We start from the raw sequence: 21,611 nt of genomic DNA, 5'->3' as shown, positions 1-21,611 counted from the left end.
GGTGCCATAGCTATACTGCTACAGTGCCTGTAGTGTAGACGTGTGTTCTGACACAGCACCTAAGAATCCTCCCCCCGCGGCTTTAAAATACAGACAGCGCTTTCACTTCTTGATCTGGAGCTACACCAGTATTGAATTTGGCCCTAGGAAAGATGTTAATGGATTCTGTAGAAGGACATATCCAGCTTGATGCAGAAATTACCAGGGTGAGGTTCTATGGTGTGTGTAACGCAAGAGGTCAACTAGATGACCACAGCGGTCCCTTCTGGCCTTAAAATCTATGAGTATGAGTCATCTGTTGCGGGAACACTAGCTGTGAGATGCCAAGAAGGGGGTGGAGAGGCGCACAAAGGGAAGCGTGACTGTTACTGTCAACCTTTACAAAAATAAAAAAGTTTTACTTCTTTGGACAGAGTTCTTTTATGATCCAGTGAGGAGGTGGGGGATCTACATGACATTTCTCAACATATTGCACAAACTTTTAGCTTAAAAATCTCAGTCTCTTAAATGTACCTCAGTTTTTCACCCATATTTATGACTGAGATTAATTTACTATTTGTGACTAAACCAAGACCGTGATATTTATCCCTCATATAAATAAGAAATCCTAAAGTGAGGACCACAAAGTTCACAAAGCGTCCACTAGTCCCACCAGGATTGTCATAAAGGAAGATCCTAAAGGCTTAGAAATCCATGTTTGCTGCAGAATGAAACAAGACTAACAGGACTTCTTTCCTGCCATTACTTCCCTCCTACATGGGGGAAACAGACTGGAATAGCCATTTCAGACTAGCTGCCTGTGAGGACACACAGTTCCAGAATAAAAGTCAATGTATTCCAGAATAATTAGTGTGTGTCCAAAATAAACTAATTATTCTGGAATATACTGACCTTTTATTCCAAACTAGTGTCCACATAAGGAACTATTCCAGTCCATTTCCCTGTGTAGACAAGCCTTTACTCATGTGAGAAGTCCAATTGACTTCAATGGGATTTCTATTATTAGGACAACACAACTGGGCCCCAGGTATCTGTTGGGAGCATTCTCCTCTCTCCTATCCTATCACATATATGAAGCACGCGGTCTCTCTTTGTAAGAGTAGCAGCATCTGCAGACACAGGAAGCAAGAGAGTTTTTAAGAACACAATGCAGAAAAATTATGCTCTCAGTTTATAAAAAAAAGGCCTATTAATCAGCATTCTTTAACTAGCAATCTGTCTGAACAGATCGGATTTACACTGATAAATTGCTGTAACTTATCTTGCAGTGCAAATGTCTAAAGATGAGTGTTCTGGAAAAAAATTCTCCATGTTCATGGAAGGAATGGTGAGGTTTTAATAAACAATACAAAAATCTGATGACAGCTTTTTTTTTCTTAAAGTAAGATAATTTAAAAACAAAAGAGTAGGTTTATAATTTACACCAGCCTTCGACTTTGGTGTTCTAAAAATTGACATAACAGATGCAAAAGGAGAAACAAGGAACGAGTAAGTTTCAGATGTCAGTTAAAACCTGCAGATACTGAATCTGTGGTGGTCAAGGTCATCCAAGGATACATCATACCAAAATTTCAATGTTTTAATGCACTAAGTGTGGTCTACTGGTTATAACACCCGATTAAGAGTCAAGAGTTCTTTTTCTGGATCTTCCATTAACTTACCGTGTGTCATTGGGCAAACTGCATACACTTGCAACTGAAATAATACCACTTGTCCTATCATACAGACATGTTATGAAACGTAAATAGAAGACGGAAAGCAAATTGGTGTCGTTGGATGGAATGCACTACAGAATTCCAAAGCATTATTATATCATTAATGAGCATATATCAATGCAATACTTTACTACCAAATTCATTTAGTTTCCATCACCAGTCTCTACTCTTACTCTCATATCTCATACATGCATGCAGATGGGGGAACGGACATGCATCTGAAGTACAAGGACAGACATTGCAGGTATTACATAGTTTATGTTGCCACAGGCACAGAAATGGCCAGTGCATGCCGACTTAACCCTATAGCACAGATTTTTCACCAACTGTACACTTCCTGGTTTGCCTGACAGGTACTAGTACTCCAAAAAAGTGATGTCCATGAAAAAGAGCAGTGATTATTTGTGAACTGGCTTTGAGGGAGAAGCTAACCAAGGTCTTGAAACTAGAAACTGAAGTGAACAGCACTAATATTGAGCAACTAAGAGTGCAAATGAATTTCTAAACATAAGTTTTACTTTACCTGAAAGGTCACTGCTCTCAATTCTCCGGAGTTCTGAATCAGCCCAGAATAACTTGCTCAGCTGGCTGTCAAGGGCCAGGGCTATAGGTTTACTCAAGCCACTGAAAAAGAGGATCTCCCGTTCAGTTCCATCCAGTGCTGCCCTCTCGATTTTGGGTGACCTTTCCTGCAGATTAGTGAAATACATGTACCTGTAACAGGAATAGTTAGAGTCAAACAGATTCGTAAATTATGCAGGTTTTTATTAAATAACTTTTTTCCCTCTAACAATGTCTCAGAGAGACAAACATCCCTTCTCACTACTGTGTGAAGCGGGAGGGAGGAGGCAGCTATTTAAGACAATAACTGATTTGGGAGTAAAAAAACCACATTTTCAATGTCAGGCTAAACTGTCCCTTCCCTTTTGCAGGTGCTCTGTAGGGGTAGGAGGAAGGGAACACAGGATACCTGGGCCTAGTACACATGCAGGAAACAGGCTTGCTCTATCTCTCAGCACTCAGGTGTGCAAGGTGGGAGGAACTGACCATCTGTATAGGAGCTGTTTCTAGGCAGGATGGGGCCATGTCTCTTGCCCTGCATTTCACCAGGAGGCGTGTGAAGAGGGCAGGAACGTAACCAGAATTCTCCTATAGCTGGGGCCCAGAGCTCCCTGCACCCAGCCCCACACACTCCCCCTGCTGCTCCCCAATACCCAGTCCTGCACCCAGCTCCACACATACTCCCCTCCAGCTTCCTCACACTCAGCTCTGAGCTTTCCCAACTGCACCCAGCCCCATGGTCTCCCTGCCCTGAAAAGCACCATCCCCACCAGGAGCCAGGTGGTTTTGGGAGCTCCAGGCCCCATCCTTCTTCTGCATCTCTACTTCCCAGGAAGCCCCAAAAGCTTGGATCCAATCCTCCCCTCTCCTGGGGACTAGGAGTGTTGCCTACTCCACTTCTTCCTAGGGACTGGGGTGCCCATGAGTGCCCAAAGGACTGTAAAGGTGGGGTGGGGGTGAGGAACATGGAGTTGCAACACCCCTCAAATCTATGGGGCAGCTAAGCCAAATTTGAGTGAGTAATGTTGTGACCTGGTGCATGGGGTTGCAGTGTCACTCAAATATGGCCTGGCTGCCTCTCCTTCAGGACAGAGGGGTAGCTGTGCCAAATTTCTAGCTCCAGTCCAAGGCCAAGTGGGGTGGGGTGGGGACGGAGGGAGGGTGAGCCCTCTACCCCCCATTGCACCCATTTAAAGATGTATCAAGTCCTGCCCTGTATTGGGCTTCTCCCCTTCTATAACACAACACTACCACCCTCTAATGGCACCGCCTCTCCATCCCAACAAGGCTCAGCCTCAGGAAGGCCATAATTGAACCCTGCTAACCTTTACCAGTGAAATCCTGGCCCCAATTAAGTCAGTGGAAGAATTCCTATTGACTTCAATGGGCCAGTATTTTACACTAAGAATTTTAGAAGTCTCAACCTTCAGCACCAATGCAAAAGTTCCAAAGACACCTTTATTTTGATGAAGGGTAGCCAGAAGCTAGAAGATTTATTAATAGGATCTCCAGGCTGGATTTTCCCTACTGTTCCACATTACAACTACATACCCTTTCTCTGGGTTCACCACAATGGCCCGGGGCCTGTCGTCTTCTCCTTTCAGCACCACGCCCATCGGTCTCCCATCCAAGCGTGTCACATTAATCACATTAGTGGCTTCACAAGTCCAGTAGATGTAGCGGCTGTAGATGTCAATGCTCAGATCATAGGGCTGCATGTCCAGGTTCTGATTGGGAACCGGACTCGTCACCACAGTAAGGCTCTGGGAAATCACCAGAAGGATATTACATTCAGTGCATCACCTAGAACTGGATCCGCTGTATGTGAAATTCTTCAAAGTTAGAAAGAGGCCTCCAAAATATAATCCTAAACCAGGAACACATGTTCAGTTGTTTCTTGCTCTCTCGGTCCCTTGGTGAGCAACAGCAGAGTGAGCAGTGGACACAAAACATACCCTGGCAGATTTAGGGGGATGGAAATCATACCATTTGGTTGCAGCTCAGAAGAACTGATGTTGTTGTTGGGCTTTGTGGGGGTATCAAAGGTGGCTGGGGGAGTGGCACCGACACTCCCCAGTGCCAGGAGTTTTGAGAGGCTATGAACGCTGTATGACTGGCTGTACTATGCCTTAAAGGACAATTCTTGTCTGCTGAAAGTTTCTCTCTCAATTCACCAACCCAAAACAGATTACATTGGTTAAATCCCAACCACTCTAAGAGAGGAGACAGCTAGATCACTAAAGTCAAGGTTTCCACTTGGAAAGGCACTCTCTGGGCCTTGGCATGGCACAGTTTTGATGTTTCTCTTCCAATTCTATCTCATTCTCTTTTTCTTAAACTCCTTAGACAGTCCAGTTCCTCAGTACACAGACTAATGTGAATACAGAACACACAGCTCTCTACAACAGAAAGTCCATGTCACCAATAATCCCTAACCCTGAGCAGTCTATAGGATAGATCAGGAAAAGAAATGTTCAGGAGACCAGCTGATGGCTTGGACAACAGCTCTTGCATCAATCCTCCTCCATCATTTTCATCACATATGTGAGGAGGAAAAATCACATTAGGGAACCCTTGTAATTGGTAGAGGGGATATCTGCTAGCACTGGTCCTTGGTCTAGGTATGAAATTTAGCACTTTGGAATTTTCCCATTTTACTCCCTTCTGAGTTTTCCCTGTTTTTCCAAGTATTTCAACTACATGTAATCCCCCTTTCTGGCCCTCTTCAATGTATAGAAAATTATTATGCAGACATTATAATCTCTCCACAGATAAGATCGAAGTAGTCTTCCCTGTGACAAACATGATTTACCCCACCCAGACAACTTCATTAAAGACATATCGATCCAGCTGAAATTCCATGTATCACATCTTAGCCTCCGACAGTCTCTCTGGAAAGCCTGGAGTAAATTCAATGTGACATTCTGGGGACAAAGGTGCTCTGTAAAGTAGCTTGTCTTGCACTTTTGGAAAAGTTGTCAATCTTTTTTTTTTTGGCTTGTCACATCTTCCAAAGCACTTGGCCTAGAAACTGCACACTTGTTTTATTCTGCTGGTCCTGGAGAGATCTGACACTTTTGACCAGTTTTGGATGTTAAATTATTTAGACGTTCACAAAAAACATCCCTAAATAGGAGTGAAGGATGATCGAGCATTTCAACGGAATCCAACTCACATTTCCCACCCCCTCCTTAAGAAACTGCACTTTCTTTTAACAAAAAAAATTTATGTCTTCAATTCCCTGCCACCAAAAATAAATAAAAGATTTTAAAAGTCTGAGAATGAACAATTGTACAAGCCTTAATCAATTACTGTTACCTCACCCATCCTGCACCACGCTTTGTCTCCGGCCCCATCCATGCCTCCTCTCTGCTCCCCAATCATGTGCTCCCTTTCCATGCTGCTGGGACTCTTGCAACTCTGTTTCATGCCTCTCATCCAGAGTCCCACTGGTCTACTACCCCACTCTCCTCATGCCTACACCAGAATTCCCCAACTCCTAGACAGGAGTGGCATACCACCCCAAATCTCTTACCCTCAAGTCAGTGTACCTTCCCCGGTCATCTCTATTCCCCTGCACAGACTATTGCCCCTTCTGTATTTCCTACATGAATCCTACTATCCATTTCTACTGAGGTTCTCATCACCACCAGTTCAGACCAGCTACAGCGAACCTGGAGCTAGCAGGAAGTCTGTCCGTCTATATTATTTAAAATTTAATCATTGATTCGTATAAACAGTGCCTCATCTCTTTGCAATTCCTCTCACTGGATACCTGGCTGCCATCTTCTTGTGCCTTCCGGATAATGTTCTGCCGAGAGTCAATCCAGTAAAGTTGCTTATCTAGGGGGTCATAATCGATGGCCCGGACATTCCTGAGACTGTGGATAGGGAGTATGATATCTGGACTCTGTTGCTCATCTATCACCATGCGATTAATTGCGTTCTTCTGACTGAACAACAGGAAAGTTGTAGGAGCTTTAAAAAAAGGGGGAAACACACAGAGCAGAAACACCAGTTATCTATATACCCACTACTAACATTACTACACAAAAGCTATCAATACCTTACTTTCCCCTAGAACCCACCCCTTTCCTCCTTCCCACATATACACACATCTGCACAGACAGAGGTTTTTGGGGTTTTTTTAGGCTTTAAAGGCATCTTTTAAAATAAATTCTTATGTGTGGGGATGTAAAAAGCAAGGATAATTTCAAATGCAAAAAAAAAGAAAGAAAGAATATGGACACACTCTTTGAAATCATGACAAGATCCAGGTACTCAATTTAAAACACTTTTCCCAAGTCTCTTCACAGCATCCTTTTAGCCCAGTGGTCTTTCCTGCAATAAAGTTACAGTGCACTGTAGAACAAGGTCCAGCAGCCTCAGTAAAGTAGATCTCAAGCCTGGAAAGATCAGCAGGGGGACATTTCACCCACAGGGGGACATTTCACCTATAAACCAGGCGAGGCAACACCTGGGGGAGTGAGGTTCCAGAGAACATTCTCTGTCTTTATTATTTTAGGCATGTACTTTGAGTATTTTTTCTGGCTGCTGCTAAGAAAAAAGTTTCACTGGCATAAAAATATACTTTTCACACTGTTCAAAATTCTGACCTAGGTGCAAGTTATTTTTGCTTTCTGAAAAACCTGGATTTCCCCCCAAGCATTTCACCAGTGACTTTTTTCTACATTTAATCACTAATTAATAGAAGATAAGACAAAAGCAAACCAACCGCCCCCACCCCCCTACACACACACACAAAATTTGTTGTACGTATGTAGTATATAAACAGCAAAACACCACATTTGGAAAGGTCAAATCCCTTATTCATTAGATAAACCAGAATTTTAAGGGACACATGCAAAAGAGAAAGTTTTAGACCAAAACAAAGGAAGTTGTAACTGAAAGCATGCAAGCCTCCTTTCACAGTCAAATCCCTCTGCTCCCCCCTTCCAGAGACCCTTTGTCATTCTCAGAGATCCACTCAGTAAGAACTTCAAAAGGAAAGGTATTAAATAATTGTCTTCTTGATATCTGCAAACTCAGACTTCTCTAGCATTAGTATTATCCAAATGAATCGCTCATTGTATGTGGCGGTAGGGTAAATTTCCCATTTTAAGTCCCCCCATTCTCTGGAACTCAGTCTGGGTTTTGGAAAACATTTTTTATTCTCCAACGTAGTTTCTCCCAACAGTCATGTTTTAACTATATTTCTGGAAGGAACTGTAGGTGAAACACAGCAGCATCCCAGCTGGGGAACTGCTCTTGAAGCTTAATAATGTAGCGTTGGCTCTGAAAGTTTGAGTTCCCAGATCTCGTCGCAGCAGCATCTCCTTCCCATAATTAAAAGAATATGTGCACACATGTGCATTGTGGTCAACAAAGGGAGGAATTGGCCTCTAAACAGAATCTGTGCTAGAATAATGCTCAGAAACACATAACCAAGTAAAATAGGCAACAGAAAGTTAAAATGATCCATGCGCCAATTACAGAGGCCAAGAGAAAACTTAAATTACAAGCAGAAAAATCTAAGTCTCCAATTACCTACAAATGAGAAGTGGGAAATCTACCAGGGTTGAACATGGCTGAAAAGCTGTTAATGCCTAATGAAAGACTCTGAACCATACTATTTAGGAACAGTTCTACATCTTTATAACATAACATGTTTCCTGTATTTTTCTCGTTGCTTTGTAACGAAACATTTCCATGAAAACAGGATCTTTACGTGACTACTACTTATTTCTCGTCCGAAGACAAAATTCCCCGCTTATATCATCATAGTTATCACAACAACTATGTCAATTATTCTTTTGACATGCAGTGAAGGAGGACATGGTACAAAGATTTTGTTCGCATGCAAGTGGTCCCTTGTAATAAACAGAAAAGAAATAGTGAAAATGTGGAGTGTGCAAAGCAGAAATGTTTCCAAGAGGATGATTTTCAAAGTATTCCATGGAGGTGACATTCTCAGAATAAGTGACACCTGATTTGGGTTTAGTGCAGCAGTTAGATCTCTTTACTCATGCATAATGCAGATGAGATAATATCTGATTCTCTTAAGCCACTGACTAATCTGAATGACACCAGCAGAAACCATCCAAGCATCCTGGCAGTCAAAAATGGAGGTTACTTACCAGTAACTGGAGTTTCTTCAAGACGTGTGGTCCCTATCTGTGTTCCACACATTAGGTATGCATGCGCACTGTGTGCTTGAGTCCAAAAGTTTTTGCAAGCAGTGTCCATTGGCTCACACATGTGCTGTAACTCTCCTCATACTCCAAACCAAGTGCATAAAAGGTGATGCGGGCCAATGCCTTTCCAGTTTTCCATTCTTACAGCAGTTCAAACAATCCACAGCAGAGGGGATGGAGGGCAGGTAGTCGGGGACCACACATCTTGAATAGCATCCAGTTAACAGTAAGTAGCCTGCATTGCTTCCTCGAGTGATGGTCTCTATGTGTATTCCCCATGTGGGAGATTAACAAGCAGTGGTAAGCCAAGAGGTGGGTGCAAGGAGGCCAACGCTGACTGTACTACTGCTTTCCTCACAGCTGTCTGCATTTGACCAGACCGGAGTGTTATGTCTTGCAATGGTCTGCAAAGAGCTCCAATTAGCTGCCCTTCATACCTCTGGGAGGGGTACGTCTCTCAGCAATGCAGCCGAAATAACCTGCCCTCTAGTAGAATTAGCCCTCACCTGCTCCGGAGCGGGAATATAAGCTAGTTGGTAACAAAGGGTAACACAACTCGAGATCCATTTTGAATGTCTGTGTGTCTATGTAGCTTGACCCCTTGATCACTCTGCTACGAAAACAAATAGTTTAGGTGTCTTTTAACATCATTTGTTCTTTGCAGATAAAAGGCCAAAGCACTTGAGACACCAGAGAATGCAGTCATCTCCCTTCATCTGAGGCATGCAGTTTTGGAAAAGCTACCGGTAAATGGACTACCCGACTCATATGAAACTCAGAAGCTATTTTAGGAATGAATCTAGGGTGGGGTTATAACACGACCTTTTCTTTATAGAATGTAGCATACGGTGGGTCCACCATGAGCACTCCCAGCTCACTAACCCTTCTGGCTGACATTATGGCTATTAGAAAGGCCACCTTCATGGACAGGTGGGTCAGAGAACATGTGGCTAGAAGCTGAAAGGGGGAAGGGGAGCAAGCGAACAACAACAAAACAAAATTGAGGTTCCACTAAGGTCAGGGGTGAAAGTAAGTAGAGTGACTTACCGGTACTCTGGGGCCAGCTCTGGCCCCTGGAAGGGGCAGGGACTAGGGCAGAAGAGGGGTGGGGGGGTTGAGGGAGTCAGAGCCAGCCCCAGCCCGCCCTGTAAGGTAAGTGCCCCCCCACTGGGGTAGCAGCAACAGCCCGGGGCTCCAGAGGCTATTTAAAGGGCCCGGAGCGCCCCTCTTCTACCGCCCTTTAAACAGCCGCTGGAGCCCTGGGGAAGCGGCGGGGCTCCAGCGGTTATTTAAAGGACCAGGGCGGCAGAGACAGCTGGAGCCCCGGCCCTTTAAATAGCCCCTGGAGCCCCCGCTACCCCAGGGCTCCGGGGGCTATTTAAAGGGGCCGTGGCTCCCCTGCTTCTACCGCCCCAGTCCTTTAAATAGCTGCTGGAGCCCTGGAGTAGCGGCAGCAGGGCTCCACTGGCTATTTAAAGGGTCCGGGCGGTAGAAGCAGGGGAGCCTCAGGCCCTTTAAATAGCTGCTGGAGCCCTGCAGCTGCTACCCCAGGGCTCCAGCAGCGGGGCTCTGGAGGCAATTTAAAGGGCCTGGGGCTCCAGCCACTGCTGGGATTGCCCTCTGGGGAAGCCAGGCTGCCCCAGTACGGGTACACCGGCTCTTACCGGTACGCTGGACCGGGGCGTAGGAGCTTACTTTCACCTCTGACTAAGGTGCAAACTTCACCAATGGTGGAAAGGCTCCGAGACTCCTCTTCAGAAATCTAGTTGTGACAGGATCAGTGAATACTGTATGGTATTTAGAGAACAGAAATTACTGATCGCTACTAAATATACTCGCAGAGAATTGAGCATGAGACCTGAAGACTTAAGAATAAGTAGATACTCTAAGATAGGAAGGATCCCAGCAGATTTTGGACACAAGTTGCATTGGTGAGCCCAGGCGGAGAAATGCTTCCATTTTGCTTAGTAACAGCTTCTCACAGACTCTTTTCTGCTTTGGTTAAGGATGGATTGCACCCTTTTAGAACGAGTATTCTATTTCTGATGCCCATCCAAATACAAGGCCCTAAGTTGCAACAGTCCCAAGTTGGGATGCTAGGACTTGCCCTTATGCACTCAAAGTCCGGCACCCTGGGGATGTTCTTGGGTGGGTGAACTGAGGCCTTCAGCAGATTGTAAACCGAACTGTCTCAACCAGTTGGGTGCAAACAGGAAAACATAATCTCTGTCTTCATGAATCTTTGGTAGCACTAGTGGTGTCAAAGGCATACCCCAGGCAACCCTTCCATGACACCAGTAGGGCATCTTCTGTCAAGCCCTTGCCCAGGGCTACTCTGGAGAGGTACTGAGGAAGTTTCCTGTCCTCCCATGAGGTGAAAACGTCTGATGTCAGCATTCCTATTGGATGAAGACGTCATCAAGAACCAAATTATGAATCTCCCGTACGTGATGTGTGGAAAAATGTCTCCTCGAGCAGTCCACTGGGGAGTTTTGCACCCCCTGGTAAAGAAGCTGCCAATAGGAATATGCGATGGCTGATGCACCAGTTCCAAAGGGTGACTGCCTCTATGCACAAAGGGAGAGATCTCATTCTCCCTTGTTGTTTACATAAAATACTGTTGTCATGTTGTCCAACATTATTTGGACATGTCTGGATTGGATGACAGAGGAAGGAGTTACAGGCTCACGGGACCACCTGGAATTCTAGTAAACTAGTACTCCCAAAGAGTCCAGATGCTTTGTGCCATGTAATTACCCACGTGAGCATCCCAACTGAAGAGGAAAGCATCAGGATTGAGGATTGGCTCAGGGGTCAGTGTGAGGAAAGGGATCCCCAAACCTTCTCCACTTTTGTCCACCAGAGTTTGTTTAAAACTTTAGGCAGAACTGTCACCTCTGTTTATGTTGCCTTTCTTTGGTGAGTGAGTCCACAGAGAGAAAACAGGCAGTGAAAATAAAGCTTGGCAAACAGTGTCATGTGTGTGCATGAAGCCACATGACCGAGGAGGGAAAAGGCAAGTTCTGATTTATGTCCTGGTTCTGACAGTGATCTGATGTATGAGCACGCTCATGGCCTGAAACATCTTGAGAGGCAGATATGCTCTTGCCGCAGTCGAATCCAATATCACCCCTATAAAATTTATGAGACTCATGGGGGTCAACATGGATTTTCATGACTGATGCAGAAACCCAGGAAAGGCAGAAGGCTGAGCAGAACATTGGTTGCTTGCTAGACTTCCTTGTAGGAACCGCCCATCAGTAGCCAGTCATCAAGGTAGGGGAAGACTGTAAATCCCTCTCTTCTCATCCAAGGTGCCACTATTGAATAGACCTTAGTAAAGACCCTGTGTGCAGTAGCTAGCCCAAAGTGGGAGGGACTCTAAATTAGTAATGCTCATCGAAGAGGCACCTGAGGAACCTCTTGTGGGCTGGGTGGATGTCTATGTGAAAATGTATGTCTCATGTTGAGAGCCACGAACCATGTGTGCTCCTCTAATGTGGGAATTACGGATGCCAAGGAAATCATGTGGAATTTTAGTTTTCAAATGAACCTGTTCAACTGTCTCAGATCATGAATTGGCCTCCATCCCCCATTCTTCTTGTGGATGGAGAAGTAAGGGAGATAGAATCCCCTCTCTTGATGTTGAGGTGGAACCCTTTCTATGGCTCCCCTGAGAAGGGAGTTCACCTCTTGCCTCAGAATCGCCTCATGAGAATGGTCCGTGAAAAAGAACGAAGAAGGGGGTTTGTGGGTAGGAGGTACCAGAGACTCCATCAGCTAGCTGCCATGAATAATCTTTAATACCCATTTATCTGTAGTTAGGGCAGTTTTTGCCAAATGGGCTGTGGAAGCCTTTGAATATCAGAGCAGGGGAATGAAGCGGCATCAATAAAGGGACACAGGTCTCAACAGTCCCATGGAAAAAACCTCTTCACTTGGGGTTAGAGTATGATGTGGTAGTGAATGTTGCAGAGGCTGGGTTCCTGGGTCTATAAACCCTCTGTCTCTTGAGTGGTAGCTCCTGAGAACATTGGTGGTAAAATGGCTGAGGAGGTGGTCTTGCCCTATTAGCCCAGTTTATAGGGTTTTCTCTTAGGTGCAAGGATATAAATGCCTGTGAATCAAGTTTTGTCCTCAAGTCTTTGAGGAAACAGAGACACTCATCAGTCTTCTTGTGGAATAGGTTGATAGTATCAAAGGGCAGATCTTGGATGGTACTCTGCACCTCTGGGAAAACCTGAGGATCGTAACCACAAATCTCTCCTCATAACAATGGCCATAGCCATTCCCCTAGATGCAGTATAGTTGTGTCCACCACGGCCTGGAGGGAAATTCTGGCTATCAATCTGCCCTCATCCACTAAGGCCTGGAAGCAGGCCCTATGCCCCTCAGGGAATCTGAATTCCAAAACTTCTTATAATTAGTAAAATCTGATTTGGCCAAGAGGGCCTGATAATTTGAGATCCTGAACTGGAGGGAGGTGAAAGAAGACCCTTCTCCTTAGAAGGTTGAGTCGCTTGTGTCCCTTCTTACAGGGAGTAACCTTTGGGTGCTGTTACCTGGACCACTCTGTAGCCACCTGCACCACCAAAGCATCAGGACAAAAACTTTCCCCCCTTGGATGGAACAAAGCACTGCTTCTTAGCCCAATTAGGAGTGAGAGCACAAGAAACAGAAGTGTGGCAAATCATCTTTGCTGGATCCATGATAACGACCTTGTGATGGGGAGGGTCACTTGACTGGGACCAGATGGGTGCAGAACATCCAGCAAACTATGCTGAGGTTCCTGATCTCCCTCAAGCCGAATCTAACTCTGAAGCCACCCTGGGCATAAGCTTTTGATATTGTTTAAAGTCATCTGACAGGGATGGAGAAGATGGAGTAACTGCTTCATCTGATGAAGACGACGAGATTGCTACTGTAACCAGCTCACCTTCCCTTTCTGAATATGCTGACGGGGCCGGTTGTGGGTATCCGGGAAGTGGCAAATAGGATTCCTGCACCGATTCCAAGTGTCTAGGGTAGGGCTCCCATGATCCCCAATATTGCCAGTAGGATGGATCAACTGCCAAAGGAGAACCCCATGGCATGGGGTGGGGGAGCCTGTTTCTTGGCCAACTGTATCTGCCTGGAGGTCAGAACCATGATCTGCTGGGGCTCCTGTTTTGTGCCACCTTTGCCTGATGCTGCAAGGGCTAAGACTCATCCGAACAGAAAGCTGGATCCTTATCTCCAACAGAACCAACGGTACCACTGATTGAGCCTCAAGGCTGGCATGTGGGATGGGAGAATGACTCTGTCTCATCGGGACATGACTGTCTTCTTCTGGTGTACCAATGTCCCAGAATAAAGATGGTTCTGACAGGAGGGCTCAATGTGGATAGGGAAGAGCAAAGATGTCCGCTTCAGGGAGACGCAAGTCTGATTGTCCTGGGGTATGAGGAGAGTCCACAGGCAGAGCAGTCTGAACTAGAGCTTCCCTAGTCACTGTGGTACGTGTCGCTACAGGTACCGCTTTGACTCTAGAAGTGGATGGGAGCATCAGGAGCTGTTTATCCCAAGCCAATTGGATTGGGGTTTCATAGCCTTCTCCAGGAGATATTTTCTGAGTCTCAGTTCCAGACGCTCATGAATTCTGGGGGGAAAAGAGCAGCAGATGCTCACAGAAATATAAGCCTCACCCAGGCAGTAGAGGCAGTGCTGATGTTTGTCATTCACCGAAAAGGAGTGAAGGCAGGAAACACAATTTTTGAACCCTAGGTATAACCCCAGACTTCTCCAGGGAAAATAAAATGGGTGGGGAAACACTCACTACAGAAGAACCTCAGAGTTACGAACTGGTCAGCCACACCCCTCATTTGGAACCGGAAGTACACAATCAGGAAGCAGAGACCAAAAAAGGCAAATACTGTAATGGCAATTAAATGTAAACTGCTATAAAAAATTAAGGGAAAGGTTAAAAAAAAGACTTGACATGGTAAGGAAACCATTTCTGTGCTTGTTTCACTTAATTTAAGATACTTAAAAGCAGCATTTTTTTCCTGTGCAGTAAAGTTTCGAAGCTGTATTAAGTCAATTTTCAGTTGTAAACTTTTGAAAGAACCACCATAATGTTTTGTTCAGTTACAAACATTTCAGTGCAGAACCACCTCCATTCCTGAGGTGTTCATAACGCTGAGGTTCTACTGTATACTATAAAAACTACTAAAACTAATTATGTACAACATTTTACAGCAATGACGCAGTAAAAAAAAAAAAAGGGGGGGGGGGGGAGGAAATGAGGACACCAAAGATCTCGATTCAGACCACGCAGCCATAAGCAGGAGCTGAAGCGGTGTAGGCCTGCACCACTTTTCATGCCCTGGGTTTGGAGCATGAGAAAAGCTACAGCACATGTACAGGCCAATGGCCACTGCTTGCAAAAAAATTCTGGAGTCAAACACATGGTGCTCATGTGTGGAATACATGTAGGGACCATCATATGAAGAATTATGAGTGCTGCACTGGAAGCCACTTATTGAGAGAAAGATGAATTATTTGGCTAGAAACTAACTGTGGCCGGCCTAAGGGCCTTGTGGTTCACACACTGCACAACAATGAAAAAAACTGGGGGTTGGCTGCTTGCTGTCTCTACTGTGATCAGGAACTGGAAGTGCTGTGAAGGCAGCACCCTGGGGCCTCTTTTCTCACTCAAAAAAATGCCTTTAGCCACACTGGGGTGAGCTCTGAAGGAAGGTCTGTCCAGCACCCCTTCAAGCTGGAATATAAATCACAACTAAATTCACCTCCAACAACCTAAAACGCATCCAACATTCCAAAACATACACCAAAATCCCATTAATCCTCTATGCCTGGTAAATCTCAAAAAAATAAAAGGGGACATGAAGTAACTTTCATGGGCCAGCACAAAAGCAGAAGTGTTTCCAGCCTCTCTTCTTACCCAGCCTTATTCTGCTTGGCAGAATGAATAAAAAGGTTCACTGAAATTAATCCCGTTGCCAAGCTGTTGGCCTGGAATTTTTTTTTAAAATATCATAACTTTTACTCAATTGCCTGGTAGGATTTTAGTATGGTTAGAAAACAAAATCCAGCCAGTTTTATTGCCACATTCACACACACACACACACCCTCTGCCAGAACATCCTGCTTTAAAACTTTGTATTGGAACTGGAAAGGTTTTTAAATAACCTTTCAGTATCAAAGGTAGAAATGAGCCATGACTTGGCACATTATGTTCCTGCACCAAAGCAAATGGTCTCCTCTTTGTTGCTACTCAAAATAAATAGAGAAGAAATGAAAATGTTTCTTTTTTTTCCTAGTAAAATACTTTTATCTGTTACCAAATTGCATTTGCTTCCATAATTTATTCCCATTGGAACAACAAACATGGCATTCTTTTCCCTATGTCTCTAATTTGTCATTTGTGCTTAGGGCTTACCACTACAGGTCCTGTTGTCAGAATTCAAGGAATAGTGAGCTGGGCATCCACACACAAAACCACCAACTGGCACTGCCAAGCAAAGATGGGAGCAGTGCCCATTGCTAGATGCACATTCATTCCAGCCTGCCTGTCTTGAGGAATGGAAGACCAGGATATCCATCACATAATCCAAATGGCCTTGGATGATGGTCCGGTTCTGGCCACTGGTCTTGTTGGCTCGCTCAATGCTGCGCCGGCTCCAATCTGTCCAATAGATGTAATCCTGGTATTGAGTCAAGCCAAACGGGTGAGGCAAGTCATCAGCTATAACCTCACGGTCAAGGCCTGTTTTCAAAAAAGGGAGAGAGGAAAACAAGAAGAATTACTGGGGACAAACTGCGTTTTTCTAACAATGTGTTAGACATTGCTTCTTCGTGGATAGGTTAAAAAATGCAACAAAAAAAAATTAGTTTAAAAATCAGCTTCCACCAGGATTGCCAGTCTTCTGTAACAACCCGTCTGCAGCATGAGGCCCCTTCCTCATCTGTCTCTCTTTCACACATACGTCCTACTCTCATGCCTGATGCATACAATGGAGTGCACCTACTTTAAAAAAAATTTTTTTTTTAAATCAGTTCTGAGCGTATTAAATCTATGAGCTTTTTTGCAGTTTGGCTTTCCTACCACCTCTCCACAACAAATGCAGGTTATATTTTTTGCCGGACAGGACACTCCAAAAGCTATCAGTTGACAGCTTTGTCCTACATGTAACTAAAAATACACAGCTTGCACAGAAAAAGCAACAGCAGCTTACCTAGCATATTTGAAGATTCTATTAAGTTGGTATCTAGATCAGTCCAGTAAAGTCTTCTTTTTGCATAATCAATTGTTAGCCCATTAGCTCGCCCCACGTTTGGTACCAAAGTAGTACGTTCACTTCCATCCATGGCAGCTCGGTCAATCTTGGGCTTCCCACCCCACTCAGTCCAGTACATAAACCTGTATAAAAATGCCAGAAATTTCTCATTTATCTGATATAGAAGTTTTGTGCTGATGCAGACTCTTAACATTTCTTGCGAGTACATGAAAGGAAAAAACAACACAAAAGCAAGAAAAAAGGGAACAGAAAAATCAGAGTTACAAATTTAAGTGTTTTAATAAACACATTACATTAAATATTTTTCTCAAAATACAAGCTAGGAAATGAGTCAGACTTCCTTATACTGTTTTCAATAATATTTGCTCCATCCAAAGCTGGACCCTTACCAAGGACTTCCTTACTAGAGCCCTTCAGTCTTTAACTAGTTCACGTGTGTTAGCTAATAATAAACAGGATGGCATCTGGGTACATTAAATTGCACATTGTTCTTTATCAAAAATTGGTCCAAAGCACATTGCATGAGCAACAAAAATTGCCTTCTGCTTCTATTCAATCCTCCACTGAACACCAAACTAAATGTTTCTTTTAAAATAGGTGAGTGTGAGGATATTTCCTTTCTCCACTAATTTCCACACCAGAGATTGGTTTTATAGGTAGCAATGGACTAGACTATTTTCATGGTTGAAGTACCACAAAACTGTATGGTATTTCCATTCCACTCAGATATAGATACAAAGGATCACACACCTGCTTCTTGATGCCTCACTTGTTGCCAATGTGGAGTTATCAAGGATACAACAACATTTTACATACCAGTGTATGTTTTACTAAAGGATGTTATACTGTTTTAGGAAGGATTTTGTGGTGTGTATTTCTTGTGCAGACATTTGGTATCAGCAAGGCAAGTACACATCTTCCAAAATGTTATGACTACATAGTGTTTAAAATTTGAATATAACATAACTAGCCATATTAAACACCATTATCCCAGGTCATAACAACGTTCAGACAAACCTGATTTGCATCAACCCAACCTCTCCAGGGAGGGATAGGTTTCTGAAGTAACTGCCTGATGATCAAGGAAAAATGTTTCTTCCTTTGGCTGTCAGGGTACCTGAAAAGCTTTTCACCCAGTCAGATGCCCAGCACAGATCTAGTACAAATCTCCACAACAAAAAGGCCATGGGAAGTTTCATTTAAGTGATATGAAAGTTGCAATAACAATCTGGCATGCGTGGGGGGGGGGGGGGGGAAGAGGAGAGGAGAAGGAGGAGGAGGAAAGGAAATGGATTTGTTCCAGATCTAGTACTGGGTTGAGGCAGCTGACCACAAATGGGAACTAAGCTTAACTAATTTTGTGTGACAAAGTGGTGCTCTGCAGGACATTTTAAAGTTCTTCTCCCATGTACTCCCAACAAGCTGAATCGTAACAGATTGTCCAGAATGAAAGCTCAAGTATTCCTAATTGCAAATTTGAATCATGCAGAACAACACTGTATTCATTCAGATTGAGAGTCTCTGGCCTTGCAAACAGATCTCAGAGGCTTTCCACTGCAGTTGGGTAACGATACACTTCATCTCAGATACTGCTGAACCAAGGTAATGCTCTCACCCTCCTATGTATAGAATACAGATCATCTAAGTACTGTCATAGCGGTCACCACATAAGCATATATTATTGTTCTCTGGCATCACTGGATTGCAGCAGGGAGATGTGTTTCCATATGTATGATACCAAATTCTTTGTATTGCCTGCCATGGACTATGCTGACCCTAATATCTTGAACACACAACACCCAAAAAGGTTAGATAGGTAAGCTAAACTAAATAAGATCACTATGAGTGTGAAGTGATCTGACAGAATATGTTCTGGCCAAGATTATAAAGAAATGGATAGATAATGGATAGGTTCCTAAATACATAGGCTCATTATTCAAAGGGAGCTGCTGAGTTAGGTGTCTAAACATAGGATTAAGAAAAAAACCCACTTCTGAAAATCTTGGTGATTATTTATTGTTTTAAAAACAACAGGAGAGAATACAAGTAAAGCAACTTCACTGTCGGGGCCCAGTGTGAATTTAAGATGAGGAACTGAGAACCACTCTGGTCTACGTGTGTTTTGACAATATTTCTGGCCGGACAGCTATTAGAGCAAGGGAAAATGAGGAACTTTGCAGTAAATGAGAAATACTAGCTCTTGTGAATACCAGTGATGAAAAGGAGTCACAAACCTCAAGGTAAGTGGTAATTCCAGGGATTGAGCAGCTTTGAGGGACTACGTGGACACAGCATACTCCCAAAACATCTGGCTCAGATTTGCATATCACATCCGCAGATTTAGTTCTCTCCCACTTTGGATGAACATTTTTGGTATTTAGCAAACTTTAACTGCTATTTTTCAAGTGAAAGATGGTATGGAGAGGCAGCTCTACCTAGTGAATGGGAGCCTGGAAATCCTGAGACTTTCCAAGCTCCGCAGTGACTCAGTCTGGACTCGAACACATAATTCAGTGCCTGATTTTCAGAGTTCCTGAGCTCCTACAGTTCCAACTGAAGTCAGTGTAAACTGCGGGAATTCAGGGTGTTTGAAAACCAGACCCTAAATTGCTCTGTCTCAGTTTCCTCATCTGTAAAATTGGGGTAATACATAACTAGCGTCTCTCACGTGGATTTTGCAAGGAATAAATTAGTAAATGCTTGTAAAGCATTTCAAGGTTATAAAGTGCTATTTAGATGTTAAGTATTATGACCGTTTTTTTCTTATTACATTTTAATGTGATTGAGTCCATTTTCCTGGAGAAAAGAGTTCTCCCTTTATAAAATCTTACATTTTGGATTGGCAGATAGCGCATCCACGAAAACTGCTCTATTTCCCTCCCCTGCCTTCCAAACTTGTCCCTTCCCTCCAAAATAATTGCTCTCCTTATTCTCACACAGTGAGCTTCCCCTTCCCCTCAGAGGCAGAGCACATAATACCCTCACAACACCCTAATCTGTGATGAAGGGAGCTCCATTTTAAAAGGACAAATATTTTCAGAGCTTTCAGTGTGATGGACCTTTTCTAATTAACGAATTCCATAAACCCAAAGCTACTTCGATTTTATGATTAATTAAAAAACTAAATATAAATCCTTTTTTAATGAGCTTCTCTGATTTTTGTGAAGTATTCCTAATGATTATTCAAGGACATTAAGAGCACATTCCTCCAGCCCTTGTATTCTAAATTACTAGGTTATATTCCCCAAGCTGAGTTCTCTCAGGATTTATATACTGGTGCCTCATTAACATGCCCTACAGAAATTATGCATGTGTTATTTTTAAGAAGTTTGTAAACATAAAATTAAGTCAGCAAGTTACCCTTCAGCAGGGTCTAATGCCAGTGCCCGGGGGCTGTCCAGATCCTTCCACACCAATACTTGACGATGTTGTCCATCCAGCTTTGACACTTCAATACGATTTGTTCCGGTATCAGCCCAATAGAGGTTCTTCCCTAGCCAGTCTACTGCCATGCCTTCTGGGTAATCCAAGCCAAACTCCACCACATGTTCGAGTGCACTGCCGTTCATAAATGCCCTGCTGATAGTCTTCAGGGATACAATGATACACAGGCAAATTAGGAACTTTACCAGTCTGTCATTGGGGTTTGCATTTAAAAACTTTCAGATTTCAGGCATCTTGTAGAAAAGAAGTTCATACAATATGCTACTTACTCCTACAATTAACAATAAGGCCTATTCAAGAGTGTTCATTTACTATGCTCTATGAAAGGTCACTGAAGAAATAAATGGGTTGACTTTAGTTGGGTTCCATTAAGCAGTCTACATGCCACACTGACCTTAACAACTCACTGACAGCTTTGAGGAGAAAACATTTTGGAATTCTCAGGCTCATGCTGAAGCTTCTATGCTACAACGAGGAGCAATATTTTAGAGTCACAGAGACAGCATTTAAAGGCAAGAAGGGACCACCAGACCATCTAACCCAACCTCCTGTATATCACATGCCACTCCCCACCCAACCACTCCACGCCACATTATTAATTATGTTTATTATGGTAGTGCCCAAGGATCAATCAACAGCAGGGACCACTGTGGTAGGCACAATACAGATTAGTAGACAGTCCCTTCCCCGAAGAGCTTACAATCTAAATACACAAGACAGCACACAGGCTGGAGGGGGCAGGCGGGCAGAACACACAAGCACAGTGAACACTGTGATTGTGAGAAATGTCTTGTGTCAGTGCCATGATTTATTTTAAACAAGATCCTCATCTAAAAAGTTCAGAACAAATCATCACCCAAATGAAAACAATCAATGGCCAAGAAGTCAGTTAGCTCTGTAGTGCCAGTGTTTATGGATGTATGGTAAGCAACTAATTTAATTCTCCATTAAGAAGAGTTCTGATCTCTCTTTTGTCCAAAAGATTTCTCTCTCTTAACTCTCAACTTCATAGACCTTCCTATGACAACAGAGGCAGCCATAATTGTATAATATTTCACAGCTTAGCCATTCACTGGTATACAATTATGACCAAGAAGCCCGAAGATAACATATCTTTGCCAAGGGACAATGGTATGCAAACACTAGTTTCCTCCCATCCCTCACTCCTCATGTTTCTAACACTGCAGAAGTCAAAGTTCAATTCTGTTTGCTTACAGTTTGTGCGCTAGAACCAGTGATGTCACAAGAGTGTCCATAATTGGGAGTTCAGAGTCCCTTAATCCCTATCTACAATGCCCTTTCAAACCAACATTGGGAGCCATGTTTAATCTATTTCAACCACAGTTCAAGTTAAACCAGTTTCTACAACAGTTTGGCCAGCTTCCCTCTTGGAAACT

At 43.6% G+C, this 21,611-nt stretch overlaps 1 protein-coding gene across 2 annotated transcripts in view; it reads right to left on the bottom strand.

Moving 5' to 3' along the window:
• LRP6 (LDL receptor related protein 6) overlaps positions 1 to 21,611 on the bottom strand; it is a 194,998-nt gene that overhangs the window by 24,462 nt on the left and 148,925 nt on the right. For both annotated transcript variants that reach the window (XM_074936314.1, XM_074936305.1), the window contains exons 10-15: positions 20,131 to 20,357; positions 16,708 to 16,892; positions 15,912 to 16,238; positions 6,052 to 6,254; positions 3,828 to 4,039; positions 2,239 to 2,429 (exon numbers count right to left, since the gene is read on the bottom strand). In XM_074936314.1, coding sequence (XP_074792415.1) covers positions 2,239 to 2,429; positions 3,828 to 4,039; positions 6,052 to 6,254; positions 15,912 to 16,238; positions 16,708 to 16,892; positions 20,131 to 20,357 — 1,345 coding nt within the window. The remainder of the gene's footprint in view (positions 1 to 2,238; positions 2,430 to 3,827; positions 4,040 to 6,051; positions 6,255 to 15,911; positions 16,239 to 16,707; positions 16,893 to 20,130; positions 20,358 to 21,611) is intronic.

The sequence above is a fragment of the Natator depressus genome, chromosome 1 (assembly GCF_965152275.1).
Source record: "Natator depressus isolate rNatDep1 chromosome 1, rNatDep2.hap1, whole genome shotgun sequence".
NCBI classification, from domain to species: domain Eukaryota; kingdom Metazoa; phylum Chordata; order Testudines; family Cheloniidae; genus Natator; species Natator depressus.
This window is presented reverse-complemented; position numbering and strand designations above follow the sequence as displayed.